Consider the following 16182-nt stretch of genomic DNA (forward strand, 5'->3'; position numbering starts at 1 on the left):
GCGAGACGTAGACCCGGCGAGAGACGGGGAAAGGGAGCGCGGGCGGGCGAGAGACGGGGAAAGGGAGCGCGGGCGGGCGAGAGACGGGGAAAGGGAGCGCGGGCGGGGCGAGAGACGGGGAAAGGGAGCGCGGGCGGGCGAGAGACGGGGAAAGGGAGCGCGGGCGGGCGAGAGACGGGGAAAGGGAGCGCGGGCGGGCGAGAGACGGGGAAAGGGAGCGCGGGCGGGCGAGAGACGGGGAAAGGGAGCGCGGGCGGGCGAGAGACGGGGAAAGGGAGCGCGGGCGGGCGAGAGACGGGGAAAGGGAGCGCGGGCGGGCGAGAGACGGGGAAAGGGAGCGCGGGCGGGCGAGAGACGGGGAAAGGGAGCGCGGGCGGGCGAGAGACGGGGAAAGGGAGCGCGGGCGGGCGAGAGACGGGGAAAGGGAGCGCGGGCGGGCGAGAGACGGGGAAAGGGAGCGCGGGCGGGCGAGAGACGGGGAAAGGGAGCGCGGGCGGGCGAGAGACGGGGAAAGGGAGCGCGGGCGGGCGAGAGACGGGGAAAGGGAGCGCGGGCGGGCGAGAGACGGGGAAAGGGAGCGCGGGCGGGCGAGAGACGGGGAAAGGGAGCGCGGGCGGGCGAGAGACGGGGAAAGGGAGCGCGGGCGGGCGAGAGACGGGGAAAGGGAGCGCGGGCGGGCGAGAGACGGGGAAAGGGAGCGCGGGCGGGCGAGAGACGGGGAAAGGGAGCGCGGGCGGGCGAGAGACGGGGAAAGGGAGCGCGGGCGGGCGAGAGACGGGGAAAGGGAGCGCGGGCGGGCGAGAGACGGGGAAAGGGAGCGCGGGCGGGCGAGAGACGGGGAAAGGGAGCGCGGGCGGGCGAGAGACGGGGAAAGGGAGCGCGGGCGGGCGAGAGACGGGGAAAGGGAGCGCGGGCGGGCGAGAGACGGGGAAAGGGAGCGCGGGCGGGCGAGAGACGGGGAAAGGGAGCGCGGGCGGGCGAGAGACGGGGAAAGGGAGCGCGGGCGGGCGAGAGACGGGGAAAGGGAGCGCGGGCGGGCGAGAGACGGGGAAAGGGAGCGCGGGCGGGCGAGAGACGGGGAAAGGGAGCGCGGGCGGGCGAGAGACGGGGAAAGGGAGCGCGGGCGGGCGAGAGACGGGGAAAGGGAGCGCGGGCGGGCGAGAGACGGGGAAAGGGAGCGCGGGCGGGCGAGAGACGGGGAAAGGGAGCGCGGGCGGGCGAGAGACGGGGAAAGGGAGCGCGGGCGGGCGAGAGACGGGGAAAGGGAGCGCGGGCGGGCGAGAGACGGGGAAAGGGAGCGCGGGCGGGCGAGAGACGGGGAAAGGGAGCGCGGGCGGGCGAGAGACGGGAAAGGGAGCGCGGGCGGGCGAGAGACGGGGAAAGGGAGCGCGGGCGGGCGAGAGACGGGGAAAGGGAGCGCGGGCGGGCGAGAGACGGGGAAAGGGAGCGCGGGCGGGGCGAGAGACGGGGAAAGGGAGCGCGGGCGGGCGAGAGACGGGGAAAGGGAGCGCGGGCGGGCGAGAGACGGGGAAAGGGAGCGCGGGCGGGCGAGAGACGGGGAAAGGGAGCGCGGGCGGGCGAGAGACGGGGAAAGGGAGCGCGGGCGGGCGAGAGACGGGGAAAGGGAGCGCGGGCGGGCGAGAGACGGGGAAAGGGAGCGCGGGCGGGCGAGAGACGGGGAAAGGGAGCGCGGGCGGGCGAGAGACGGGGAAAGGGAGCGCGGGCGGCGAGAGACGGGGAAAGGGAGCGCGGGCGGGCGAGAGACGGGGAAAGGGAGCGCGGGCGGGCGAGAGACGGGGAAAGGGAGCGCGGGCGGGCGAGAGACGGGGAAAGGGAGCGCGGGCGGGCGAGAGACGGGGAAAGGGAGCGCGGGCGGGCGAGAGACGGGGAAAGGGAGCGCGGGGGGCGAGAGACGGGGAAAGGGAGCGCGGGCGGGCGAGAGACGGGGAAAGGGAGCGCGGGCGGGCGAGAGACGGGGAAAGGGAGCGCGGGCGGGCGAGAGACGGGGAAAGGGAGCGCGGGCGGGCGAGAGACGGGGAAAGGGAGCGCGGGCGGGCGAGAGACGGGGAAAGGGAGCGCGGGCGGGCGAGAGACGGGGAAAGGGAGCGCGGGCGGGCGAGAGACGGGGAAAGGGAGCGCGGGCGGGCGAGAGACGGGGAAAGGGAGCGCGGGCGGGCGAGAGACGGGGAAAGGGAGCGCGGGCGGGCGAGAGACGGGGAAAGGGAGCGCGGGCGGGCGAGAGACGGGGAAAGGGAGCGCGGGCGGGCGAGAGACGGGGAAAGGGAGCGCGGGCGGGCGAGAGACGGGGAAAGGGAGCGCGGGCGGGCGAGAGACGGGGAAAGGGAGCGCGGGCGGGCGAGAGACGGGGAAAGGGAGCGCGGGCGGGCGAGAGACGGGGAAAGGGAGCGCGGGCGGGCGAGAGACGGGGAAAGGGAGCGCGGGCGGGCGAGAGACGGGGAAAGGGAGCGCGGGCGGGCGAGAGACGGGGAAAGGGAGCGCGGGCGGGCGAGAGACGGGGAAAGGGAGCGCGGGCGGGCGAGAGACGGGGAAAGGGAGCGCGGGCGGGCGAGAGACGGGGAAAGGGAGCGCGGGCGGGCGAGAGACGGGGAAAGGGAGCGCGGGCGGGCGAGAGACGGGGAAAGGGAGCGCGGGCGGGCGAGAGACGGGGAAAGGGAGCGCGGGCGGGCGAGAGACGGGGAAAGGGAGCGCGGGCGGGCGAGAGACGGGGAAAGGGAGCGCGGGCGGGCGAGAGACGGGGAAAGGGAGCGCGGGCGGGCGAGAGACGGGGAAAGGGAGCGCGGGCGGGCGAGAGACGGGGAAAGGGAGCGCGGCGGGCGAGAGACGGGAAAGGGAGCGCGGGCGGGCGAGAGACGGGGAAAGGGAGCGCGGGCGGGCGAGAGACGGGGAAAGGGAGCGCGGGCGGGCGAGAGACGGGGAAAGGGAGCGCGGGCGGGCGAGAGACGGGAAAGGGAGCGCGGGCGGGCGAGAGACGGGGAAAGGGAGCGCGGGCGGGCGAGAGACGGGGAAAGGGAGCGCGGGCGGGCGAGAGACGGGGAAAGGGAGCGCGGGCGGGCGAGAGACGGGGAAAGGGAGCGCGGGCGGGCGAGAGACGGGGAAAGGGAGCGCGGGCGGGCGAGAGACGGGGAAAGGGAGCGCGGGCGGGGCCGAGAGACGGGGAAAGGGAGCGCGGGCGGGCGAGAGACGGGGAAAGGGAGCGCGGGCGGGCGAGAGACGGGGAAAGGGAGCGCGGGCGGGCGAGAGACGGGGAAAGGGAGCGCGGGCGGGCGAGACGGGAAAGGAGCGCGGGCGGGCGAGAGACGGGGAAAGGGAGCGCGGGCGGGCGAGAGACGGGGAAAGGGAGCGCGGGCGGGCGAGAGACGGGGAAAGGGAGCGCGGGCGGGCGAGAGACGGGGAAAGGGAGCGCGGGCGGGCGAGAGACGGGGAAAGGGAGCGCGGGCGGGCGAGAGACGGGGAAAGGGAGCGCGGGCGGGCGAGAGACTGGGAAAGGGAGCGCGGGCGGGCGAGAGACTGGGAAAGGGAGCGCGGGCGGGCGAGAGACTGGGAAAGGGAGCGGCGGGCGGGCGAGAGACTGGGAAAGGGAGCGCGGGCGGGCGAGAGACTGGGAAAGGGAGCGCGCGCGGGCGAGAGACTGGGAAAGGGAGCGCGCGCGGGCGAGAGACTGGGAAAGGGAGCGCGCGCGGGCGAGAGACTGGAAAGGGAGCGCGGCGCGGGCGAGAGACTGGAGAAAGGGAGCGCGGCGGGCGAGAGACTGGGAAAGGGAGCGCGCGGCGAGAGACTGGAAAGGGAGCGCGGCGGCGAGAGACTGAGAAAGGGAGCGCGCGCGCGCGCGAGAGACTGAGAAAGGGAGCGCGCGCGCGAGCGAGAGACTGAGAAAGGGAGCGCGCGCGCGAGCGAGAGACTGAGAAAGGGAGCGCGCGCGCGCGAGCGAGAGACTGAGAAAGGGAGCGCGCGCGCGAGCGAGAGACTGAGAAAGGAGAGCGCGCGCGCGAGCGAGAGACTGAGAAAGGGAGCGCGCGCGCGAGCGAGAGACTGAGAAAGGGAGCGCGCGCTGCGAGCGAGAGACTGAGAAAGGGAGCGCGCGCGCGAGCGAGAGACTGAGAAAGGGAGCGCGCGCGCGAGCGAGAGACTGAGAAAGGGAGCGCGCGCGCGAGCGAGAGACTGAGAAAGGGAGCGCGCGCGCGAGCGAGAGACTGAGAAAGGGAGCGCGCGCGCGAGCGAGAGACTGAGAAAGGGAGCGCGCGCGCGAGCGAGAGACTGAGAAAGGGAGCGCGCGCGCGAGCGAGAGACTGAGAAAGGGAGCGCGCGCGCGAGCGAGAGACTGAGAAAGGGAGCGCGCGCGGCGAGCGAGAGACTGAGAAAGGGAGCGCGCGCGCGAAGCGAGCGAGAGACTGAGAAAGGGAGCGCGCGCGCGAGCGAGCGAGAGACTGAGAAAGGGAGCGCGGCGCGCGAGCGAGAGACTGAGAAAGGGAGCGCGCGCGCGAGCGAGAGACTGAGAAAGGGAGCGCGCGCGCGAGCGAGAGACTGAGAAAGGGAGCGCGCGCGAGCGAGAGAGACTGAGAAAGGGAGCGCGCGCGCGAGCGAGAGACTGAGAAAGGGAGCGCGCGCGAGCGAGAGACTGAGAAAGGGAGCGCGCGCGAGCGAGAGACTGAGAAAGGGAGCGCGCTGCGAGCGAGAGACTGAGAAAGGGAGCGCGCGCGAGCGAGAGACTGAGAAAGGGAGCGCGCGCGAGCGAGAGACTGAGAAAGGGAGCGCGCGCGAGCGAGAGACTGAGAAAGGGAGCGCGCGCGAGCGAGAGACTGAGAAAGGGATGCGCGCGCGAGCGAGAGACTGAGAAAGGGAGCGCGCGCGAGCGAGAGACTGAGAAAGGGAGCGCGCGCGAGCGAGAGACTGAGAAAGGGAGCGCGCGCGAGCGAGAGACTGAGAAAGGGAGCGCGCGCGAGCGAGAGACTGAGAAAGGGAGCGCGAGCGCGAGCGAGAGACTGAGAAAGGGAGCGCGAGCGCGAGAGAGACTGAGAAAGGGAGCGCGAGCGCGAGAGAGACTGAGAAAGGGAGCGCGAGCGCGAGAGAGAGACTGAGAAAGGGAGCGCGAGCGCGAGAGAGACTGAGAAAGGGAGCGCGAGCGCGAGAGAGACTGAGAAAGGGAGCGCGAGCGCGAGAGAGACTGAGAAAGGGAGCGCGAGCGCGAGAGAGACTGAGAAAGGGAGCGCGAGCGCGAGAGAGACTGAGAAAGGGAGCGCGAGCGCGAGAGAGACTGAGAAAGGGAGCGCGAGCGCGAGAGAGACTGAGAAAGGGAGCGCGAGCGCGAGAGAGACTGAGAAAGGGAGCGCGAGCGAGAGAGAGACTGAGAAAGGGAGGAGCGCGCGAGAGCGAGAGAGAGACTGAGAAAGGGAGCGCGCGCGAGCGAGAGGACTGAGAAAGGGAGCGCGCGCGAGAGAGAGACTGAGAAAGGGAGCGCGCGCGAGAGAGAGACTGAGAAAGGGAGCGCGCGCGAGAGAGAGACTGAGAAAGGGAGCGCGCGCGAGCGAGAGACTGAGAAAGGGAGCGCGCGCGAGCGAGAGAGACTGAGAAAGGGAGCGCGCGCGAGCGAGAGAGACTGAGAAAGGGAGCGCGCGCGAGCGAGAGAGAGAGACTGAGAAAGGGAGCGCGCGCGAGCGAGAGAGAGAGACTGAGAAAGGGAGCGCGCGCGAGCGAGAGAGAGACTGAGAAAGGGAGCGCGCGCGAGCGAGAGAGAGACTGAGAAAGGGAGCGCGCGCGAGCGAGAGACTGAGAAAGGGAGCGCGCGCGAGCGAGAGAGAGACTGAGAAAGGGAGCGCGCGCGAGCGAGAGACTGAGAAAGGGAGCGCGCACGCGAGCGAGAGACCGAGAAAGAGAGAGCGCGCGCGCGAGAGAGAGCGAGAAAGAGAGAGCGTGCGAGAGAGAGAAAGAGAGAGCGTGCGAGAGAGAGAAAGAGAGAGCGTGCGAGAGAGAGAGAGAAAGAGAGAGCGTGCGAGAGAGAGAGAGAGAGAGCGTGCGAGAGAGAGAGAGAGAGAGAGAAAGACAGCGCACGAGAGGAGAGAGAGGAGAGAGAAAGAGAGAGCGCGAGAGAGAGTGAAAGGGAGCGCGCGTGCGAGAGAGAGAGACAGAGAAAGGGAGCGCGCGCGAGAGAGAGAGAGAGACAGAGAAAGGGAGCGCGCGCGAGAGAGAGAGAGAGAAAGAGAGCGCATGAGAGAGAGAGAGAGAAAAGGAGAGCACGAGAGAAAAATAGAGCGTGCGAGAGAGAGAAAGAGAAAGACAGACAGTGAGGAAAGCATATGCAGAGTGATCACTGAAAGCAGATAAGACAACGGTTTAGAGAGACCAGTGTGAATAAAGCCAGGTTTGGAGAAAGAGAGCAGAGCAGACAGGGAAAAATCTAGAAACAGAACAGTGGTTTAGGCAGGTTTCAGATAGAGAGAGAGATACAGCAAGCGAGCAGAGTGGACATGACAGAGCTGAGAGAGAGAACAAAGTAGCTAATAAAGGTTTAAAGAATCATTGAATCCTTGCAGTGTGGAAACAGGCCCTTCGGCGCAACAGGTCCAAACTGACCCTCCGAACAGTAACCCTCCCAGACCCATTCCCCTACCCTTAACTATACATTTACCCCCTGATTAATGCAAAGAACCTACACATCCCTGAACACTATGGACAACTTTCCACAGCCAATTCACCTAACCTGCACATCTTTGGATTGTGGGAGGAAACCTACAGACACAGGGAAGACGTGCAAACCCCACACAGACAGTCGTTCAAGGTTGGAATTGAACCGGAGTCTGTGGTGCCATGAGACAGCAGTGCAAACCACTGAGCCACTATGCTCAAGGAAAAGAGAACACAGTGGTTAAAAAAAGTGATTAGAGAGAGAGCACAGAGTGGGTAAAGAAGGGTTTGGAGAGAGCGCACAGAATGGGTAAGGGAGGGCTTAGAGAGAGATCAGAGGTGGTTAAGGGAGTGTGTGCGAGAGAGAGACACACACACAGTAAGTAAGGGAGGGTTTTGAGAGAGAGCAGAGTGGTATGGGAAGGTTTCGGGAGAGAGAGGACAGAGTGGTTGGGGGGGGGGAGGAGAGAGAGAGGACAGAGTGGTTAAGGGGGGGGGGGGAGAAGGGGAGAGAGAGAGAGAGACAGACAGACAGAGAGGACAGAGTGGGCTAAGGGAGTGTTTCGGGACAGGGAAGGTTTCGAGAGAGAGAGAGGATAGAGTGGGTAAGGGGGGGGGGGCAGAGAGAGAGAGAGGATAGAGTGGGTAAGGGGGGGGCAGAGAGAGAGAGAGAGGATAGAGTGGGTAAGGGGGGGGGCAGAGAGAGAGAGAGAGAGAGGATAGAGTGGGTAAGGGGGGGCAGAGAGAGAGAGAGAGAGGATAGAGTGGGTAAGGGGGGGGGCAGAGAGAGAGAGAGAGAGAGAGGATAGAGTGGGTAAGGGGGGGCAGAGAGAGAGAGGATAGAGTGGGTAAGGGGGGGGCAGAGAGAGAGAGAGAGAGAGGATAGAGTGGGTAAGGGGGGGGGCAGAGAGAGAGAGAGAGAGAGAGGATAGAGTGGGTAAGGGGGGGGGCAGAGAGAGGATAGAGTGGGTAAGGGGGGGGGGCAGAGAGAGAGAGAGAGAGAGGATAGAGTGGGTAAGGGGGGGGCAGAGAGAGAGAGAGAGAGAGAGGATAGAGTGGGTAAGGGGGGGGCAGAGAGAGAGAGAGAGAGAGGATAGAGTGGGTAAGGGGGGGGCAGAGAGAGAGAGAGAGAGGATAGAGTGGGTAAGGGGGGGGCAGAGAGAGAGAGAGAGAGGATAGAGTGGGTAAGGGGGGGGCAGAGAGAGAGAGAGAGAGGATAGAGTGGGTAAGGGGGGGGCAGAGAGAGAGAGAGAGAGGATAGAGTGGGTAAGGGAGGGCTTGAGAGAGCAGAGTAGTCAGAGGAAGGTTTGCGGAGTGATTGAGGCCGAGTTTAGAACGAGAGGCCAAAGTGGAAAAGACAGGGTTTAAAAAAGGGCTGAAGACGCTAAAGTAACACACAATCCCCCCCCCGGGAACACGGCGGATTGAGGAAGGCATGTGTACCAGTCCGTGGTTTTATAAGCGGGGAAGGGAGAGCTCGAGCAGAATTACACTCACCTCTTGCTGGAAGCAGCCATACTGCTACCGAGGGAACACATTGTAACAACGTGATGTCGAGAGGTTCCGTTCCCACAATCCGCAACAGGAAGGAGCCAGCTCACTCACTCACTGCTTTAACCCTCAGCCTCCTGGTACATCCACATCTCCTGCTGCTGCTTTCATATCCTGTCAATCTAACTGGACCTGTGTTTACAGATAAATCCTGGTCTTTTATATGATTTATCTCCGTTTCCTCCTCCTCCCCCCTCCCCCCAACTTCTCTTCAGGGGAAAAAAGTCTCGCTTCAACCCCAATTCCCATTGTGTCAGAATATGGTATATGTGGTGAGTGATGCTGTGCACTTTCTGATGATGTAGTTTACAGTGAAGGATAATACTGGACAGTTAAGGTGGACTCAGTGTGATCTAAAGAGAATCTGTTTAAACTTGGTGTGACTTCAAAAATGAATCTTTCTATTCTATCAGTCTTTCTGTGTGATAATGTGACACTTGGAGTTTTGGGGCAGTGCGCAGTATAAGAGTCTGATTCGACATTAAAGTTGCAGTTAGTTGTTGGAAAAGGATTTTAAGTGGGACTAATGCAGCCCTGTATAAATACATCTATTTCCCAAAATATCTGACAAGTCCCTCGAGGCTTTGATTCAACTGTTGCCTTTTTTTTTTAGCAAGTTGGGCTATTTCTATAAAACGAGAGTTAAGGTGGAAAAAAAATCGTCAGATTTATAATAATATCAGCTATACTTGGATCACGAGGGATCTGTAAACTTGAATCCCAAAACTTAACAGTAACACGTTGTAATAGAAAAATGCAGTTTTGATACACTGAACAGTTGGTGCTGCCGTTCATATTATTACTTTGTTAAAATGACCCTAATTTTGTGCAAATGCCGTTCCAACGGGGCAAACCCGGAATGCTAACTGGAAGGATAAATTTAAGCTTGGAAAACATTTTCTGGTTGACCAGTGTTTAGGATTTAGGAGTCAGTTTGTTGCTGAAGGTAAAAGGAACCCAGTCTGTAGCTATGAAAGGAGAAGACTTATCTGTTTGTTTAAACATCTAGCGGTCAGGATTGCAGGTTTTTAAAAATAATATTTAGTGATTTTTGTTTCAGTTTGTGTATTGAGTTCCAAATAGTTGTGATGAGCTTAACTGGCAGGGTTTTCACTGGATTGCGAGGTGGGACGAATTGGACCATTTGAATAGTTTTGTGTTCCATTATTGTGGCGTTCCATTGTTCACTTGCCTTAATCACACTGTGTGCCACCGTAAGTGAAAGTGCTTTTTGTGTGTAATTACGTACAGGGGTGGGGGGGGGGGGGGGGTGTCAGCTTCATATTCTGGGAATATAATTGGCATTGCGATGGATTCCCCTTCCCGGCAGCTGTGAGTTTCATTCCGTATAACCAGCACCGTCCACTTGTCTGAAAGACTGCTCTCCGCCAGAGACTTTCACGGAAGCGAAGGGAAGGGGTCGACCCTGATTTATTTTGCGTTTATTTTAGGAGGGGTGAACAACTGCAACCCCTTCCCCACCCCCGATTGCTGTCAGTTTCTGCTCCACAGGCTGTTAAGTATCGCCTCACTGGGATCAGTGTGTTTGTGTGTGTGTCTGCTGGACTGATATGAGAGAGAGAGAGAGAGCCAGCCTTTTGCTTTTGTTATGGAAACAGAGCGGATGTAAATGTTAGTTCTGTCTGATCCTTTGACACATGCTAAACGGGGGTTTTGGGGAGGGGGGCGGGGAGCAGATAGATCTCTGGATAGGGTTTGAGAATGTTTCTTTTCGAGAAGGATTGTAATTCCTACTGTAAATGCTTATAGCTTGTTTTTCCTTTGTTCCCTTTTAGGCTGCGTTTGGATACGTCCCTAATGGACGGTATGGAAATAGGGAGGGGGGGGGGTGTGGAGGGAATGAGAAGGCATGGAGTGGATTCGATGTCTTGAGTATTGTAAAGAGCCCGGTCTGGGATAAATTCATGGTAACAGCGTGAAACATCGAGGCTGAAATCCAGAGAGCCCTGTGTGTTTGCATCGATTTTAATTTTAATTCAGTTCTTCCCCCAGGCCAAGCCGCCGCCTTTGTTTCTAATGCTGGGACTGCATACACATTCCCATTTTTCTCTCCTAGTTCAATCTGTAATATCCCACTCCTTTTTGTTTCCCTGGTCTTATTGGTTGAGCTGAAAGTGCTGGGATCAGGTCCTATGTTTCTAACAGATGATTCATCATTTCCACATGTCCTGGGAATAGGATTGGCATTGCTAGACCTGTGGATATATTAAACAGCTTGTTTTTGAGGGATAGTGTTGGAGTATTGGCATGCAACAGTGTTCGGGAACATGGTTTATTTGCAATGAAAGTGTTCCCTTTTTTGGGAAATATTTAAACATTGAGGACACGTTTGAGCAGTATCTTATTCTTAAAAGGTTAAAGGGCACCTTATAGAGGTTTATACAATCACGAGGGGTATGGATAAGGTAAATAGACAAAGTCTTGTCCCTGAAGTGGAGGAGTCCAGAACTAGAGGGCATAGGTTTAGGGTGAGAGGGGAAATGTTGAAAGGGACCTAAAGGGGCAACCTTTTCACTCAGAGGGTGGTGTGTGTATGGAATGAGTTGCCAGAGGAAGTGGTGGAGCTGGTACAATAACAGCATTTAAAAGGCATTTGGATGGGTCTATGAATAGGAAGGGTTTGGTGGGATATGGGCCAAGAGCTGGCAAATGGGACTAGATGAATACAGGATATCTGGTGGGCATAGATGAGTTAGACCGAAGGGTCTGTTTCCACGTTGTACATCTGTAAGACTGTTTGAGTTACCACCTGCTCTGCTCTGTGTTTTTACAGCTGTATATACAAAGGGAGGGACTGCTCCCCCTCCAGTATCCTGGGCTCTCTTGACAGTAATTAAACGCTGGAGAACATCACCATCATTTTAGATATTTTGTAATCAACCAGTTGACAGAGGTGACATCCCTCTGGAGTAAGCTGAACTTTGGAACCTGGCTCTCCTGCCTGAGAGGTAGCGTCACTACCAGTGTACCACCAGGATCATTTTAAAAAGGACTGGGGGACATTTGTACGTTGCCAACACTAAAACAGATACATTTGCTTTACGGGGATGAGGCGTTCCGTGCTGGACAAGGCGATCAGCCAATCACAGCCCACTGTAGGCCTCCATTGACGTCATCGCACCAATCAGCATCGCCGAGGGCAGGACCAAACGTCAGTCCTGAGCTTGATATGTGGCTACATTGTCAATGTTGGCCCAGCAGCTGATCTGTGAGTAACATTTACATTCCTTGTTCAGTGTTTGGGGATGGGGGCTTTTTAACAAAATGTGCATTGAAGAAGGGATTTAATTTCTGCTGCAGCATGGGAAGGAGGGTGGTGTGCCAGTGTTTGTGCTAGCTGCCTATGATTTATAGTTCAGTAAGGCTCCCTCAGCTGCCTGTGAAGATGGGCAATACTGTGCTGCAAAGAGACTCAGCACCTTCCATGTGTAGGTTGTGGACAAGTCACACAACCCGGCTTCAATTGTGTTTGATGCACCATTCACAGCCTAGGGCTGTGTGTGTGATTTTTTTTTAAATGTCCCCTGGTGAATAAGACTCTGCATATAATGCTGGAATCATAGCATCATTCACCTCATTTCAGCACTCGACCATTTAATGAGATTTAAACCCCCTCCCCCTGACCAAACTCCCCTCCCTACCATGAAAGAGGCTTTTCTGATTGGGCAGCCTGCTTACATGTGTTAACGATGTTTGACTACTTGTGTCCATTCATCTTGCCTCTCTCCTTTTATTATATATAATAAAAATCTGAGTCACTGGGCCTGAGTGCAGTGGAATAGCAGGAGATGCATTGTTTCTTTTTTTTTGATGTGTTTTCTCCAACTCTATCTCTCTCTGCCTGGTATTAGGTGCTTTTATTTTCTCAGCAAGCAATCATTTCTGGCTGAGTTAACCCTCTTTGAGACTCCAGCAAGCAAGGAGAGATCTTGGAGCAGACTGACAGTGGAGAATGGTGCAGAGGGAGGGGGTGGAGAAAGGTCTTAGTTTGAAGTGAAAATGGTGTTTGCATTGTAGCAGACTGAGAGGTGTTCAGTACTACTTCATGACTTTATTGTGGGCAAGTTGGAGTGTCAGAGAATTGGGAAGTGTTGAATACTTCTGAGGTGGCCTTTTCTGATAACAGCATGACTGGCACAGACTATCGATCCTTAAGTCACCTCACGAATTCACAGAGTTTCTGACTCAGTGGCACATGGCATTTGTACTTTGGATATGAGAAAGCACCAAGTGTGAATGATGTCAGAGACTGAGGGGTGGCCTTATTGAGCTTTATAAAATCACGAGGGACATAAACACGAGGGGCGGCACGGTGGCACAGTGGTTAGCACTGCTGCCTCACAGCGCCAGAGACCTGGGTTCAATTCCAGCCTCAGGCAACTGACTGTGTGGAGTTTGCACATTCTCCCTGTGTCTGCGTGGGTTTCCTCCGGGTGCTCCGGTTTCCTCCCACAGTCCAAAGATGTGCAAAGTGATGCACAAATTTGATCCTTTGAGACAGGCAAAAAGGGGTAAGATTAAGGAGCCTTGGATGACAAGAACAGAGGAGCTTCTTGTCAAACGGAAGAAGGCAGCTTACGTAAGGTGGAGGAAGCAAGGATCTAGCACAGCTTTAGAGGATTACAGGCTTACTAGAAAGGAGCTCAGAAATGGACTGAGGAGAGCCAGGAAGGGGTACGACGAAGGCTTGGGAGGAAGGATTAGAGAGAACCCAAAGGTATTTTATTCATACGTGAGGAATAAGAGCATGATCAGGGAGGAGGTAGGGCCGGACAGGGATAGTGTAGGGAACTTGTGCGTGGAGTCTGAGCAGATAGGGGAAGCCCTAAATGAGTTTATTGCTTTGGTTTTCACTAAGGAAAGGGACCTTGTTGTGAATGAGAACTTTGAGGAGCTGGGAAACAGGCTTGAACAGATCACGATTGATGAAGTTGATGTGCTGGAAATTTTAGCAAACATTAAAATTGATAAGTCCCCAGGGCCAGGTCAGATTTATGCCAGGTTGCTCCGGGAAGCGAGAAAGGAGGTTGCTAAGCTACTGGAGAAGACCTTTGTTTCCTCACCTTTTTCTATGGGAGTCATACTGGAGGATTGGAAGGAGGCAAATGTTGTTCCTCTTTTCAAGAAGGGGAATTGGGAAATCCCTGACAATTACAGACCAGTCAATTACATCTGTGGTCAGCGAGGATTTGAAAAGAATTCTGAGGGATAGGATTTATGACTATTTGGAAAAGCATAGAGTGATTAAAGGCTGTCAGCATGGCTTCGTGAGTGGCAGGTCGTGCCTCACAAACCTTATTGAGTTCTTTGAGGAGGTGATAAGACAGTTCGACGTAGGTCGAGCAGTGGATGTGGTGTATATGGACTTCAGCAAGGCATTTGATAAGGTTCCCCATGGTAGGCTCATTCATAAAGTTCTTGTTCTGTTCTTGGGCCTCTGCTCTTTGTAGTTTTTGTAAATGACTTGGTTGAGGGGTGGGTCAGTAAATTTGCTGATGACATTAAGGTTGGAGGTGCCGTTGATAGTATCGAGGGCTATTGCAAGCTGCAGCGCATCATAGCCAGGATGCAGAGCTGGGCTGAGAAATGGCAAATGGAGTTCAACCTGGATAAATGCAAAGTGATGCATCTTGGAAGGTCGCACATGAATGCTGAATATAAGGTTAAAGACAGGATTCTTGGCAGTGTGGAGGAGCAGAGAGATCTTGGTTTTCAAGTGCATAGATCCCTCAAAGTTGCAACTCAAGTGGATAGGGTTGTTCAGAAAGCATATGGTGTTTTGGCTTTCTTTAACAGGGGATCGAGTTTAAGAGCTGCGAGGTTTTGCTGCAGTTCTACAATACCCTGGTGAGACCACACTTGGAATATTGTGTCCAGTTCTGGTTGCCCTATTATAGGAAAGATACAGAGGCTTTGGAGAGGGTGCAAAGAAGGTTTACCAGGATGCAGCCTGGACTAGAGGGTTTGTTTTACGAAGAGAGGTTGACTAAGCTTGGACTTTTCTTTCTGGAGAGAAGGAGGAAGAGAGGTGACCTGATCAAGGTAAACAAGGTAATGAGAGGCTTGGATAGAGTCAATAGCCAGAGACTTTTCCCCAGGGCGGGATTGACTGACACAAGGGGTCATAGCTTTAAGATATTAGGAGGAAGGTATAATGGGGACGTCAGAGGTAGATCCTTTATGCAGAGAGTTGTGAATGCATTGCCAGCGGTGGTGGTGGAAGCAGAGTCATTAGGGACATTTTAAGCGACTGCTGGACATGCACATGGACAGCAATGAATTGAGGGATGCGTAGGTTAGGTTGTTTTATTTAAGATTAGGAATAATCCTCTGCACAACATCGTGGGCCGAAGGGCCTGTTCTGTGCTGTACTATTCTATGTTCTATGTTCTAAGTAAGGACACAAAGGATCACTCCTCTACCTCCTGGGAGAGGGTCACTATTTACATACCAGACGCCACTTCAAATTCTGCTCAATGGTAACACACAGGTAGCTGATACTGGGGGATACAGTGATGGTAACACCATTGAATGTGTAAGGATAGCGGTTAGATTCTCGCTTGTTGGAGACGGTCATTACCTGGCAGTTGTGAGGTGGGAATGTTACTTACCACTTGTCAGCCCAAACCTAGATGTTGTTTAGGTTTTACTGCATGTGGACATGTGGACTGCTTCAGTAACTCAGGATATGTAAATAGTACTGAACATCATGCAATCATCAGCGAACATCCTTTCTGATGGAAGGAAGGTAATTGATAAAGCAGCTAAAGATGGTTGGATCAAGGGCACTACCCTCATCGTGAAACCAAGTTTGACTATTTCAATCCAGTTCTGGATTACTGAGGACCCACACTGGGGAAAAAATTGCCCAGACGTTAGTCCCAGTCACTGGAGTTTATGGTGTGTATTTTAATGTGGGATACTAGTACTTCAGAGGTTTAACGTAACAAAAATACACCCTGAGGTACACCAGCAGAACTAGGAGGGCTATTCAACAAAAGCTTAGACAAGGAGGCTGAGAGATCTTTAACAGAGGAGAAGGAGAGAAACAAATTCTGAGAATTTGATAGAAAACCTTACATTTAAGTTGTCGCTTTTGGAACCCCCCAGGCACTAAAGAGCATTGCAGCCAATGGAGCTGTTTTTGAAGGGAAGGTAAAAAAAAAATACCGTTAAGGTTGGCAATATGAAATAAAGTCATAAAAGTGGTGAAAACACTCAGCAGTTTGGACCGCATCCATGAGGAAATGATCAGCATTATCGTTTTAGGACGATAACCTTTCCTCATAACTATTACCATGAAAGACCGTTGACTGGAAAAGTTAACTCTGTTTCTCTCTCCACAGCTGCTGCCAGACCTGTTGCGTATTTGCACCATTTTCCGTTTCCGTTTATGTACTTTAAAAGTGTCATCGCGGTTGTGTAAGGTAGGAAGCGCAGCTGCCCAGTTGCACACAGTGAGGTCTCCATGGGCAGTGATAACCAAATAACTATCTCCATCACATTGGTTGATGGATAAATATGGTCGCGGTCATTATGGGTTAAATGCTGATTGCAAGTGAAACTGTACCATGAAAATTTTATGGCCACCCAAGAGCGCACAGGGTCAGCATTGAGTGGACCCCTATGACAGTAGCATTCCTACAGGAGTGCACTGGAATATGATTGTAGATTACTTTGCCATTCTTACTTCATGGCATTGATGTTTGGGAAACAGCAAATCTCCCATAGGACATCCTGTGCTATCCTGTGTCATAGAGTCATACAGATGTACAGCACGGAAACAGACCCTTCGGTCCAACCAGTCCATGCCGACCAGATATCCCAACCCAATCTAGTCCCACCTGCCAGCACCCGCCCCATATTCCTACAAACCCTTCCTATTCATATACCCATCCAAATGCCTTTTAAATGTCGCAATTGTACCAACCTCCACCACTTCCTCTGGCAGCTCATTCCATACACGTACCA

The 16182-nt window shown here is 56.1% G+C and overlaps 2 protein-coding genes across 10 annotated transcripts in view; one reads left to right on the forward strand and one right to left on the reverse strand.

Annotated features, from left to right (window-relative positions):
* noc2l (NOC2-like nucleolar associated transcriptional repressor) overlaps positions 1-8267 on the reverse strand; it is a 214593-nt gene extending 206326 nt beyond the window's left edge. The window contains exon 1 of the mRNA XM_072586177.1: positions 8137-8267. Coding sequence (XP_072442278.1) covers positions 8137-8177 — 41 coding nt within the window. The 5' untranslated portion in view covers positions 8178-8267. The remainder of the gene's footprint in view (positions 1-8136) is intronic.
* The window catches only part of klhl17 (kelch-like family member 17), an 85902-nt gene continuing 77983 nt past the window's right edge, over positions 8264-16182 (forward strand). Inside the window, exons 1-3 of one of the 9 annotated variants that reach the window (XM_072586184.1) lie at positions 8264-8462; positions 9987-10015; positions 10985-11419. The gene's annotated coding sequence lies outside the window, so the exon portion shown is untranslated. Of the gene's footprint in view, positions 8463-9091; positions 9405-9553; positions 9823-9986; positions 10016-10043; positions 11420-15557; positions 15639-16182 lie in introns of those variants that run through there. The other 8 variants (XM_072586186.1, XM_072586179.1, XM_072586185.1 and 5 more) reach the window with 8 other exon arrangements.

Source organism: Chiloscyllium punctatum, chromosome 16, assembly GCF_047496795.1.
Source record: "Chiloscyllium punctatum isolate Juve2018m chromosome 16, sChiPun1.3, whole genome shotgun sequence".
NCBI lineage: Eukaryota > Metazoa > Chordata > Chondrichthyes > Orectolobiformes > Hemiscylliidae > Chiloscyllium > Chiloscyllium punctatum.